Source organism: Rhea americana, unplaced genomic scaffold (assembly GCF_003343005.1).
Source record: "Rhea americana isolate MKP2758 unplaced genomic scaffold, rheAme1 scaffold_65, whole genome shotgun sequence".
Classification (NCBI taxonomy): domain Eukaryota; kingdom Metazoa; phylum Chordata; class Aves; order Rheiformes; family Rheidae; genus Rhea; species Rhea americana.
In genome coordinates this window covers 2219456-2233669 of record NW_028186812.1, presented here as the reverse complement: position 1 = coordinate 2233669, position 14214 = coordinate 2219456, and the positions used below count along the sequence as shown (strand labels likewise).

The following is a 14214-nucleotide window of genomic DNA, read 5'->3' as shown; positions in this document are numbered from 1 at the left end:
TCGCAGCTGTCCCAAAAGCGCACGGCGGCTGCGGGGCCGCGCCGCGGCCGCCCCCGCCCGGGAAACTTCTGCGGAGGGAGCGGAGGAGCCGGGTGGGAACCAGCGGCTCCTCGCACGGCTCAGCCGGGAAGCAGCCGGCCCGGCGCCGTGCGCCAGGGCGCTGCGGCCGGGGAGAGGAAAGCTGCTTCGGGACGACCTGTCACCTGCCGTGTTGCAGCGAGGAGCCCCCCGCGTCCACCCTCGTCTCACTAATGGACAGAAAATTATTCCTGCTAGGAATCAGCTACTAGGAATTCCTGCTAGGAATCACTGCCCTCTGCAAGGGGAGCACCCGTGTAAACGCTAGACCGAGCRAGCCAAGCGCAAAGTCAGGAATTCTTCGCTGTATGCAATAAAGTTGGTCGCATTCATACATTGAATAAATGTGAAATTTTCTTTGCCTTATGCCTTCTCTTTGGCGCTTGCTATGCTTGTGGTGGTTACTTTAAGAATTAATAATCGGGCGGTAGATTAAAGATAAAGACAGGGGATGAAAAGGGTGTTTTCCTAAATACATACATATATACTTTTATATATATATATATATATATATATGTATGTATAACTTTGGGTTTTCTTGAAGCGAAGCTGTATAAATGTTGCAAAGCAGAAGCGTTTGCACTCGAGCTTATTCGCAAATGGAAGTCCCGATTGCTAACACTTAAGGTACTGAAGGAGAAATTTGCTAATTACACATCGCACGCGAAACCCCGAACTGTCTGATTAGCAGCATGCCAGCGTGTTTGCCGTCGCTAGCATCCCTCCCGTGCGCGCATTTACTAAGCACAGCTTGCTAGCAGAGCTCACGATACAATAAACCGCCCAGGTTTGAAATTAGTAGATACTTATAGTGCAACTACGTCTCAGAAAACCAGCGGAACGTACCTTCTTCACAACATACTGGCGCGCTACACCGAAATAGAAAAATGAAGCTAAGAATTGGCAGATCAGATTTACTGTTCATATCTGTTACTTGATTTCTGGAGGAAATGCAAAAAACAACTGACAAACACGTTTAGCAATTGATTCTCCCTTCATAAGATATGAACACAAAAAGCAAGGCAACGGCGATGCCGAAATGCACTAAACCTTAAAATCGATTATACCCCGTCGGAAGACCTTTTAAAACTGTAACAGATCGCGGACTTTGGCGTCACGTTTTATTCCAAAGACCACTAGATTGCCGTGAACCTGCTGCCTTGCGCACTGACCGGTTCACGAGAGCAAAACTTCTGCCTCGCAGTTACAGACCGCCCCGAGGAGGGAAGGACGGCGCGGTCTGACGCCAAGGGGGAGCTAAGGGCTTGCGCCGCCGCCGCCGGAGGAGGAGGAGGAGGAGGAGGAAGCCCTGGGCTGCGGCTGCCTGCCTGCTGCGAGCCCCCTAATACACCTGCGCTCGCCTTTCAGCCGGGGGCAGACAAGCAGGGATGCAGCGCGGGTCTGCCAAGTCCTTTCAAAACGCCAGGGCGCTTCACGTTACACCGGAGGAGAGCGGTTTCTCTTGATTTCCAACGGAGCGGGTGACCAGCGCGGTTTTCTGCCAGTAACCTTCTACCTTTGCGTATATACGTGTGTGTGCGTGCGTGTGCCTGGGTGTATACATATCTATCTCCTAGAGAGGGATTAATTAGCCGGGTTTGAGCCGAAAGAGGCTGCAGTGACGAGCCCAGTGGCGATTGGCCGCCCGCCTGCCTGGCCCTGCCTTTATAATTTCCACACGAGTGCATCTGGGCTCTTATACAAACCAACAGCCAGCTTCTTCTGACATATACACACACATACACACACACGCACACACACGCGGCACTTTTCCCACCGTCTGATTAACCACCCTGCACACACGCAGTGATTACTACAGGCAAACATAAATAAATACGGAGAGGTTTTATTATTTGGACTACTGGAAGCCTCGCTGTGTCTCGGTTCAACTTTTGTTTTTATTGCTGCTGGGGAAGGTGCAGCTCTCGATGCTTTCCTCTCACTCACGGACCCTTTAAAAAAAGGGGGAGGAAAAACATCGCCCCCGCCACACACACTTCAAGACGGCTGATCTAAAAAAGCAGGAAGAGAGCATCTGAGGAGCAGCAGCCACAGCGCATTTGGAAAGCCATTTGTTACATTTCAGAGTGCAGCAGCCCGTTTCTCCTCTGAAGTTGGCTCCAGCTTTAGCAGCCGCATTGGATCCCACAGCGTATTGCGAGACTCCGGTATACAACCCGGATCTCTGCCCCAACATGATCGCGGCCCAGGCCAAGCTGGTGTATCATCTGAATAAATACTACAACGAGAAATGCCAAGCCAGGAAAGCTGCCATCGCTAAAACGATCCGCGAAGTCTGCAAAGTGGTGTCGGACGTGCTGAAGGAGGTGGAGGTGCAGGAGCCGCGTTTCATCAGTTCCTTGAACGAGATGGACAACCGCTACGAGGGGCTGGAAGTCATCTCCCCCACGGAGTTTGAAGTGGTGCTTTATCTGAACCAAATGGGGGTTTTCAACTTCGTGGACGACGGCTCTTTGCCGGGCTGCGCCGTGCTAAAGTTAAGCGATGGGCGCAAGAGGAGTATGTCCCTCTGGGTGGAGTTCATCACGGCGTCTGGCTACCTCTCCGCTCGCAAAATCCGCTCCAGGTTTCAGACTCTGGTGGCTCAAGCCGTGGATAAATGTAGTTACAGAGATGTGGTAAAGATGGTAGCAGACACCAGCGAAGTGAAGCTGAGAATCAGGGATAGATACGTAGTGCAGATCACTCCGGCGTTCAAATGCACGGGGATCTGGCCAAGGAGTGCTGCCCACTGGCCGCTTCCCCACATCCCCTGGCCGGGACCCAACCGGGTGGCCGAGGTCAAGGCGGAGGGCTTCAACCTCCTGTCCAAGGAGTGCCACTCGCTGGCCGGCAAGCAGAGCTCAGCCGAGAGCGATGCCTGGGTGCTGCAGTTCGCCGAAGCCGAGAACAGACTGCAGATGGGCGGCTGCAGGAAGAAATGCCTCTCCATCCTCAAAACCTTACGGGACCGGCACCTGGAGCTGCCGGGCCAGCCCCTCAACAACTATCACATGAAGACTCTGGTTTCATACGAATGCGAAAAGCACCCCCGAGAATCGGACTGGGACGAGTCCTGCTTGGGGGACCGGCTCAACGGGATTTTACTGCAGCTCATCTCCTGCCTTCAGTGCAGGAGATGCCCACATTACTTCTTGCCCAACTTAGACCTGTTTCAGGGCAAACCTCATTCGGCCCTGGAAAATGCGGCCAAACAAACGTGGCGACTGGCTAGGGAAATACTCACCAACCCGAAAAGTTTGGAGAAACTTTAGAGGGTAATAAAAAACGGGCCTAACCGGTACATCTGCTTATGTCCTGATGAAATTTAAGCTTCCTGTTCGAAAAGTCAAATATTTCCACTTGACACTGCAAATAATATTCTCTTTTAAAAAGGAATATAGCTTAGGCTCTTCACAAAGAAAAAACAAATAAAAACAGCAAGTATCACTCCTCTTCATCACAGTTTTGCAGTTCCCCGTGAGAAAAACAAAAATGTTACCCGGAAAGCAAAATTGGCTGTAATTTAACATGATTGTGACCATTCCGCCTAGAAACGGTACCAACGGATTATAACAAAACCCAGTATTTTTATGTAATCCCTCTGTGAGTAAAAGCTATTTGGATATGCCACCTGAACAAACCCTAATGTACCTTTTAATTTGTATCAGATATTGTGATCTCACATTGTCTTTGAAATTGTGGATGTTGGTGTTTGTGATTTGGTGAACAGAAGTTAAATTGCCATTTTGGATACTTCAAGGACATTTTCTGCTAAAGAAGATACCATTTAAAAAGGTAGATTTTATCATGGTACTTTTGTTAATTGTCTTTTGAAGTGTCTGAACTTAACAAGTTTACATTTTTCGTTTCATATATATTGCTTGTTCTATTTCTAACATTCCATAAATATACTTGAAATGTTATTTAAATATATTCAAAAGAAATTTGGATTCTGCTTATATAATAACGCTTGAATATTGGAATTATATATTTGAAAATGCACTTGAAATACACTGGATAATTACCTTTTGTGATTTAGATTTTAATTTCTGTTGCTGATTTATTTAATTACAAGCTAATAAATGAAGTAAAATGCATACGGGTAAGCGTTTCAATACCGAATCAAATTTTCCACTTCAAAAAAACAGAAGGGCAGCTACGTTTTTCGAATTTTRTCTTTCTGTTGATTAAATTCTGTTGCTTAAATCCCGTAAAGCAGTAAACTTAAGGGGAGCCTTCTGACTKTGCATTTTGAATAGTTTTGTAGGGTAAGGAAATAGCCGTGGTGGATATACACTAGACTTTAGCTCCAGATGACCATCAGCAACTGCCAGACACTGATGTAATTATTAATACAGTAACCCTTTTTACAGCCGTCAGAAAATAAATCTCGTTTCAAAACATTTACTATACGGCGCTGATGTGTTTCTGCTCGGTTTTGAGCAATGCTGAGGAAACACACAACGTATTCCTAAAGCAGAGTCAGCATACTGAACCTGACTCTTTACAAAAACTAACATTTAGGCGCAAGTAGTAATAAAGAAGAAAGTAAAATTTATAGGTGAAAGGGTCAAGCCTGCACCAATAAAGTGAACAACAGTATTGCTTCTGACCTACAAATCCGTTACGAATGTGATAAGATTGCCAGTTGCGCTCACAGAAATAACCCCCCCCCCCCGCGCTGGCCGGGTACGCAGAGGGAGTAACATGTGCACATCCACAAACTGCCGGTGATCAAAAATCGCCTGTTCGTACTCTAACACATGGCTCTTCTAAGTATGCCTCTCTTTCAGGCGACTTTAAGATCCAAATATAAGATAACAACACGTATTTTGTTTAGTACCCTAAGAGTCAACAAGTGCTGAAAGAGGCCAATCGCCTGTGTAACACTAGACGTAGATATCAACTATTTGCAACCCGTTATACTAAGCTATTGTGAAAGAATCTGKTTTTTTTCAGCACGGTGAAGAAAGTTCCGAGTTTCAGAAATTACTTGTCAATACAGAAATCACATTATTACAAACATACTTATATTCAGACGAGTTCAATAGCGTTTTTCTTGTAAATTATTTGCGATAGTTCTTCAAAAATCCCAAGGTCTTTTGAAAAGTCTCTCTCCTATTTTCCCCTTAAAAAGAGGCTTATAACATTCAACATTCTCCTAGCGTGTTAAAAAGTAACAAAGGAAAAAAAAAAAAAAAAAAAAAAAAAAAAAAAAAAAAAAAAAAAAAAAAAAAAAAAAAAAAAAAAAAAAAAAAAAAACGCAGGAGAGAGGAGCACCCTGTGCTGTCAGCCCCCTCCTGCCCCGGATCCAAGCCCTGTGCTCAGACCTAGAGGCGACGGGCGCACGCAGAGGCTCGAGTCACGCACCCCTACTGCTGCTGCGGCTGGCTTTCGGCTTTTTTTCCTTTCCTTTCCTTTTCCTTTTCCGTTTTTTTTTTTTTTTTTTTTTCCAGAAAATAAGCATTAGCTTGTATTTCAGCAATCAGCATGTTTACTCAAATGAGCAGTATTTTCTTACAAGGAATCTAACGTTCTTGAAATAAAGGGATTCTCCGATATCCACTAAAAGGGTAAAACCTTCCCGTGTGTCTTAGGGAGGCCGCGGTCTGGGACTGCTGTTACCTCCAGGGATTTTAGAGCAATTGGCTTAACTACTAAATCTGCCCATGTTCATACAAAGGCATTGAGCGAAAGACTGCTGAAAAATGTGCACGCCGCCGTAATAGAGGATTTAACATCATTAATACACTGCGCTTTTTGATAAACCGCAGCGAGAGGCGGCCGAGGGGAGCGGAGTTTGGAGGGGAGGGACGGCGCCGGCGCACGCGTGCCCGGGCCCGGCTGCGGGCAGCGCCCCCGGCCCGGCCGCCGCACTCACCTTGGGGTCGATCTTCTTGAAAGCCGGGTCATCCTCGTCCACCTCGAAGTAGATTTCCGTGGTGGTGATGGAGAGCGTCCCCTTGGCCACCACCACGGGGGCGATGAGCTGGGCCGGCGTGCTGAGCACCACGGGGCCTGCAAGAGAAGGGCAGCGGCGTCAGCGCAGGGCGCCCGGGCGGCCCCCGCGGCCCCGCGGCCCCCGCGCCCCTCGTACCCGCCGCCTCACTGCTCTCCGCCCGCGGCCAGCGCTTTGAACTCTGCAGTGAGGACGGAAGAGAGTTCGTGAGCTGCGAGATAAATCAACGAGGAGCAAAATTCAGGGGAGTCAGAGTGAAAAATAGCTGCCGCTTAGAAGTAGCTTCCTTGACTCCTCGTGCCCTTTTACTCCTCATTAGCAGCCGGCGCTGCTCGTGTGCGGCCGGCTGCGCTAGCAGCCCCACGCTGCACGCGGTTTCGGGGAACGGGGACCGCAACTCGGCGGGCGAGGGCAGCCCGCAGCCTCACGCCGTGGAAACCTTCCTGGACAAACCTGGCGGCGTTATGTTTAACTCCGGGTCCAGACCTCAACTCCGAAAGTATCGCAAAAGATGATTTTTTGGAGCTACTTGCAAACCACACGCGCACAAAGGCTACTATCGTTAAGCGTATTTATGGCGAGGTAATTTTTATTCCGACTTGCTGTCACTTAATCCTTTTAAAATTACTGTTAACAACATTTTACTCAAAATATATTCCTTAACAAGGCGCTTGCAGGAGCACTGAAAAGATGGGGTAAGTGGAAATCTGTTATAAAAGGCAGCCTTTTCCACACAAATTGTTAAGTTTTAATCAGGAAACAGCTCCAGCATTAATGCAAAAGACATTACAGAGTATCACTTTTTCGCCATCTTCAATACGAATGCAATCTACTGTTAGGCTGACAGTGTCAGTGCTTAGGAAGCTCGCTCGCTCTAATTAAGAAGAGATTAAAAATAAAAYACACTTTTAGAATCGGCCCCTGAACTGTGCAGGTTAATTCATATAGATAAGCACACACACACAGACATGCATACACAAACATACATCTGACATGTAAATAATAAAAGCCCCAGTACTGAGAAGCTCAGTGTAACATCTAACTGACGCACCTTTTAGAAACTGGTGAACTCATCATCTCAGTGAACGTTAGAGATATTTTGGCTGTGTTACGCAGTTAAAATCTTCTGTGCAATAATGGAGACCTTGTTCAGAGGGCAGACTGCCTGTGCACGTTCCCAGTTGCAGTCCCCGGGCACTGGTCTCTCTGGGGAGGGAGGCAGCGCCTGCTTGGAGGGCCCGGCGCGGCCAAGGCAAGCCCTGGGCTGCAGCTCGCACCAAGGCTAACAGGCATAGAGGCAACCTTTTCTCTCCTCCTCCCCCAATACTGCACACGCACTTTACTACCAGAGCTTGCGAGCAACACTTCAGATTACTCACTTAGCCCAAATTAGTCCTGTATCAGCGCATCTAACTGTCATGTTGTTAATGTTTTACTGTACTGTAACACCCAATTTGAGAGTGTACCGCACAATGTTTTGTCAGTTACTCTGCAAAATAAATAAAGAGGAAGGCATGGATTACTGTGTGTAGAAGGGGAATCAAAACCGCCCGGCTTCAGTGACAGCTTTCAGCAGCCCAGCGTGGCAGGCTGGATAATATTGATACAAACTCTATTTTCTTTCATTTTATTGTTTTCCATCTCCTAATAAACCAGGGTAGCCTCTTGACCCTAGTCAGCTGATCGGAATCACATGCCCCGGGTTGCTTTGCTGCTCTCCCTGCCTCGCCTCCATCTTCCCTCCGCGCCTTTGCGGAGAGCCGCGCCGCGGGGAGCCCGGCCTCGGCCTCCGCCGGGCAGCGACATCGATCCGAAACGCCGCCTTAAAGGCTCATCAATCTTCATCTAGGTCGCTCAAGTAATTATGCTCGATTCCCTTGTACGATTACAAGTGGATTTGGGTTTCTATTCCCCAGGCCCCCTGTCTTTGTGTTTACAGAAGGGGGATCTGCAGCGGCCGCGGCTCCCTGCCCTGCAGAAGCACTTGCCCTCTGAAGCAGACCGTTCCCACCTCTCCTGCAGGGCTGCCCCAGCAGCGCCTCTGCCCCCGTCCCCTCGCCGCACGCCCGGCGCCGGCCCGGGGCCTTTGTGCGCAGCCATCCGCCTTCCCAAGATGCGTCCTGGAAACAACCCGCTACTCTATCATTTTAAGGAGGCGTTTGTAGGCTTTCCTGAATCCCACAAGGACGACCATCAATTTAATCCAATTACCTCTTTTCCCCGCTGTTGTGTGGCTAAAATATAAATAAAGTCACCACGATTTAATGGCCAGAAGGCCAGAGCCAGCGCACGAAGCCCTGGAGAGGACAATGGGCGCAGCCGGCAGGTCGCTGCGCGGGTGCTGGCAGAGCTGCAGAAGCAGGGGGTGGGTATGGGGGAGGAAGGGGAAATGCACTTCTTAGCCTGCTACTAAACGCAGGAGAAATCGGGGAATTCTGCCTTCCCCTCTCGAGAGCAGACTCCGGGCTCCCACACCGGTACCTTGGCATCTGCCCTGGGTTCAAATGACACCCTAAATTTGTTGCAATATAAACATGTCAAAGGTATTAAAATGCAACGAGGAGTAATCATTATTGCGATTTCCAGACGAGAAAACGTTCGGCTATTTTTTTTTCTCTCCATTTTTTTCTTTTCCTTTTCGCAAAGAAAAGCAAGAAAGCGTTTTCTAAGCACTGGACAAATTATGAGATTATTTTGGGGGCTGGGGGTACAAGCTAAGTTAAAAAAAATCTTTGTAGATTTTTTTTTTCTCCTGAAAGCACAAAATGAAAAATATTCTGCATTAACAGTGTGTCATTTTTACACTTGTCCTTTGGAAATCTCCAATTACAACTTCCAATTCCATAGCATGTTTAAGGAGCACTGAGTCTTTTTGTTGTAGCCTTCAGGGAGCAAACCAGCCACTGAGAGAATACGAAATTAATCCACTACAGCTATATAGAGAGAGGATTATGTTTTAATCCCCTTTGGGAGAGTCTCTGGATTTTTAAGGATCYGATATTAAAATGTTTACATAACGCATAATCAAAATACTGCAGATTTTCCATATGGCACCGGGAAGCTTTGGGTCCTCTTCCAAAACGCAATTGCGCATCTACCGCAAGAGAAGCCGGGCACACCTGACGCCGAGCAGCCGGGAAGACCCCGGGCTGCGCGGGCGCTGCGCGGGGCGCTGCGCGGGGGGCTGCGCGGGCGAGGCGGCCGCAGCCCCGCGGCAGCGCGGGGCAGCGGGCTCCCCCCGCACACCGGGGGCCGCACGGAGAGGGCTGTGGCCGAGCGCTCCCTACGCACACCGAGAGCGATTGCGGAGCCCGAGGACGCCTCCAGGTTAGCCCTGGGGGGGCAAAGCGCCCTTCTCGCTGCAGACCTGGGGTTTCGCGACAGGACACGCGCCCGCAGAGCCCCCATGTCAGACGGCTGCACTCTAACCACGAGCATCTCTTTTAAAGCAGCATTTCGTTGCCTCTTCGCGACCTCTCCGGAGCGGACCCGCTGCGAGCGGCACTCCGCTGACAAAGAAGTTCTGGCCTTAAAAGCAGACCAGAATTCACTTCAGATCCACAGGTTTTGTAATCTGCTCAAGTGTAGAATTTTCCACGTTGTCTGCGCCCTGTGGTCGGCACACGTGATTTACATTTCTAAAATAAACGGTATTTCGCGTACACATTTTAAAATCATATTTCCTTTCCAGAAGTAAATGATTGTGGGATTGGAAGGTGAATAAAAGCAGAATGCAATAACCTCCTTGTCCCCGCTACTCTTCGCTRAACAGAGACTTTAATTCTTATGTTCTGAAGTTAGCAAAGAAAGTCCGTGCAAGTGAAAAGTTTTACCAGCTGAAGAGCTTGATACCTAGCAAAGCAATACCGATGAAATTATAACTCTGTTCATTAACAAAGCCCCCAAAGATAGTGATATTTTAAGCTGTTATTTCACACATTTTCATTTTCATAAATTGTCCATTTTAATTGCTAGCGCTAYGGATGTGCAATATTTATGAGACTGGAAATTACACTGGAGGTATATTTGCTAAAATGATTGGGCACAATTATTTCTAAATAGGAAAAGATACATGCTTTTATATGCTAAATTACGGAAACAAGTAATTTTACGTGCTGCAGATTTTTAAGACTAACTTCAAAAATATTTTGATGATTATTTATAAATGGAAAAATACAATGAGGAACAAATTCTTTGAAAACATTAAACCATATAGGCCAGTTTAATTTTACAGTCTACTCAAAATCACTCTGATAAAAACCTGGTGAATTTTGTCATGTTTGATTTTTAGATGACATTGCCTTAAAAAAAAACTTAATCTCTTTTCCATGAACTGTTTATCATGGAAAATACAAACCAGATTAGTCGAAACTAATAACCTTATGGTGCAAAATAGTTTGTATAAACCAAATTTTGTACTTTGATATGATGCTTAAGCAAAACTTTCAAATAATACAAATAATAAAGATCATTCACAGTCTCTCTGAAATAAGAGAACTAAAATTAATCTAGCACTTTAACTAACTCTAATGCCAAGTGTATCTGACATCGACTTAAGAATGACTAGAAGTGCAAATATTTGAAGCAATTCACGCACAACACCCACACTCACACAAACCCCTTCAGTTTTTCAAAAAATAAATCATGTGATACAAATGGATACAAGGATACAGGCAGAAATAGTTATAAGCACCAAAAGCTTTGGAAAAAGCGTTGTAGTAAAAAAAAAAAAAAAAAAAAAAAAAAAAATCAACCAATTAAAAATAATTATTATTATTTTACATGCACTGCCATGTAAACTGCAAGTAAACAACTTAAGATTCCTAAAAAAATTGTCAAAATTTAGCCTATTTGTTTCTGTTGTCATCATAAATCTGATACAGAGCAGCCTTTCAAAAGCCCTGCAATAAATACATTGAACTTACATTTGGATGGTTGCCCCCCATTTGTTCTCCACTACAGCAGATACAGCAAGTAACTCCTTCACTCAAACCAAGGCTTCCACAGGACTGTATGTATACATACATACATACATACATATATATACATATACATATATATATATATATATATATATAAATCTGCCTTTATATATCATTTCAACGGTTTCATTAAATGGAATAATTTGCACAACTTCTTGATTGTAAAAAAACAGAATCTAAATCTAAACTTGACTACAGCCTTTTCTCCTCCTTCTTTGCATAATATCCCCAACTCCTTTCCCTTGTTTTCAGAGATCCCCAAACTTTGTTGGTATTTTACTCTTCCACATCATATGTTTCACATTGCAAGGGAGGGATTGATTTTTATTGTTTGTCTGAATGTCATTGCCAGCGTGGATAGGCCCTGTTTTCCAAAATTTTCCCCACTTCCCCCCCCACCTTTCTCTAGAATACGTATAACATTAAAACTAACACCAAAGATCTTCTTCAATGGCCTTTTTCAACAACAACAACTAAACAATTACAGCAACTCAGTTCTCTTAAGTGGTGCCATAGCAGCAAAGAACTGCATTTGATTGATTAAAAAGAAAATGAAATGTAATTAAAAATAGTTTTAGATATTACTACTATGAATGAAATGGTAAGAAGTAAATATCTATTTATAATGAGATTGGGAAAAATACTTAAAGATAGTGTCATCTAAGAAAAAATAATGGAATTTTATCTCAAACAGATGCATAACATGTATTCATTTGAAAAGAAGCCACACATGCATCTCCACAAGTAAAYTGTTACTTGAGTTCCATACCCTCCTAGACATATTAAAAGAAAAATATYTTCTTCCTGAAAAGTGTTTCACAGAATTCCTAGAAATATCAATTCTTTACATTGTTCAAAATATAACAGAAAATAAACACTTAATAAAGAATAAAATTAAAGAATGTGCATAGACAAGCTCAAGTACTGTACCAAAGTCAAACTTACTAGGTATTTTCTCACTGAAGGTCCAATGGAGCAATTAGATGTATGTATAACAAACAACCTAAACCAAATTAGGAAATCAAGTTTTGCCTCCTTTTGCAGGTAAAGTCCAATTCATTTTGTGGCATACATGAGAACCTCATAGGTCTTATAGCTGAATGGCTTTTATGGATTTAGTACTGTTCCAGAACATGGCTAGCTCCAACCTGCCAGATGATCAGGTATTAATGATAATAATCAAGACTCCCCATAATGATTTACATCTGGCCAGAAATACGTGAACGTTTGAGACGGACACTCCACTACTGCAATGCATACATTTACCTCTTCAAAATTAGAATCATACAGTGTGCTCTGCCTGAAGCTATACCTTGGAACTACTAAGTAATTTAGGCTGTTTCAGAAACTAAAAGCTTGATTGTTAAGGGGTATATCCAGATGTGAGTATATTATACTAATGCTTTATGACTTGCACTGGCTTCCTCCTCATTTTCAGGTGAAATTTAAGTTACTGCCTTCAGCCTAGAAAACCTTAAGTGATACTGAACATGCCCATGTAAGTGACAGTTTTACTCTCTCAGAGAACCACTATAGCTATTTAATCAAAAAGTAAACAGAAAGAAAACACCTTAGAGAAGTATATCTAACATTGGAAGAAAAATCTGAAAGCAGAGATAGCATCATGCTATGCAATACACACTGAAACAGGAACTCATTGTAATAAGTCAGGAACATGAAGGATCAAATCCCAATTGCAAGTGTGAGTGAACCAGACTTGACAGGTATCTTATACAGCCCAGCTTGTGTACCTTGTCATGCCAATAGAGCTCCATTGATTAGAAATAAAATGAAAGATGTGAGCCCTTCTGGAAAAGCTTTTCAGGATAAACTGAAAGCTTCCTCAGACTGTAGTGAAGGGAAATACTATGTTCAGATAGCTTGTGACATTTTTAAGTTCGTCTATTTGGTTAGCTACTTGTACGTGTGTTTTGGAAGAAAACACGTAAGTTATTGAATTAGCATGTGGCTTGTCAGGTATATTTATAAGAAATATCTAAGATGCAATAGCTGTTATTTCAAAATTATCTGAAAATACAAAGAGTATCTCTAAACAACACTAGAACTAATGAAGACTGTTTTCTTATATAACTGTATCTAGTAGTTGACTGCATGTTTTGTTTTCTCACACTGAGGGAACATCTAAAGACTCTCCCAGATATATGCTCTGGTATCAARTAAAATCAGAACTGATGCTGCAGTCTCTGTCACGGAGGGTTTCTTCCTTAACAACCTGATTTTCTTGTAGGAATTCTATTGCCTCTGAAATCCCTAGTCCTGTGTTAGATTTTGTTCAAAATGGCTTCCAGGTTCAGAAGTGACACAGATGAAGGCTGACAGAGCGTACTCGCACATAAACCTTGTTTCTTTAAAAACCAAGCTAAAATTCACCTAACAGGTACCAGCAAGGACTGCTCCAATGCACTGGATGAGGTTGCCGCTTGTAGAATTTCTGACCAATGAAACTAGGACTAACCAAACTGTCTTCTTGACTGATCTTTAGCTTGTTTTTGTAATATCAGCATTAAAAAGAATAAAAAAAGAAAAAAAGAAAAAAATCTGTCCACAGGTCAGTGGAAATGCTTAATTTAATATAGAGAGTGTTAATACAATTCTGGATATACTCCTAGGTACTATATATTCTTATATACTGCTAATCTGTGTAGGTCTTACATAGATTTTTGTATGTCAGTAACCACATAGTAAAGATGAAGCAAGACCCAGAATTATAGAATTGCACATAATTAGCTCCTTATGCCTAGGTATGCATTTTTGCAGTGCCATATGATGCCATTTCTCCTACCATCTCCTACGGTTGGCTTGATCCTTGATCAGCTAACCAGTTGCACCTAGCGTGTGGCACTTTGGGACCCAGGAGAAGCTACAGACCTGTGCAGTAGGTGAGTATGCACTTCGTAGACTCCACTGCAACCTCATTCTGCAGTCTCCGTTTTTTTTTTGTTTGTTTGTTTTTTGTTTTTTTTTTGAAGTTTTGTAAGTTCTGAAAAATAGAAATTTGAGTAGTCTAGTGCGAGTGGATTGTAAGAGCACATGAAACACTCTCAGGGCCTTCCACAAACACAAAGTAAAAATGTTGAACTGAGTCATTTTGGAAGTTTGGAAAGAAAAAACAGCTGCCATTTTAAAAGTCAAAGATGTTCAGTTTTAGAATAGGGTGTAATAAGGTAAAAA

The 14214-nt window shown here is 44.1% G+C and overlaps 2 protein-coding genes across 2 annotated transcripts in view; one reads left to right on the top strand and one right to left on the bottom strand.

Moving 5' to 3' along the window:
• NBEA (neurobeachin) overlaps positions 1 to 14214 on the bottom strand; it is a 519273-nt gene that overhangs the window by 150982 nt on the left and 354077 nt on the right. Inside the window, exon 41 of the mRNA XM_085320669.1 lies at positions 5963 to 6099. Within this exon, the coding sequence (XP_085176795.1) occupies positions 5963 to 6099 (137 nt within the window). The remainder of the gene's footprint in view (positions 1 to 5962; positions 6100 to 14214) is intronic.
• Positions 1512 to 4176, top strand: MAB21L1 (mab-21 like 1). The gene has a single exon (XM_085320670.1). It carries the CDS (start codon positions 2274 to 2276, stop codon positions 3351 to 3353), a length of 1080 nt encoding a protein of 359 aa, XP_085176796.1. The 5' UTR covers positions 1512 to 2273; the 3' UTR covers positions 3354 to 4176.

Excerpts from the sequence above, each read along its gene's own strand:
- MAB21L1 (XM_085320670.1), top strand. The coding sequence starts at position 2,274 with ATGATCGCGGCCCAGGCCAAGCTGGTGTATCATCTGAATAAATACTAC.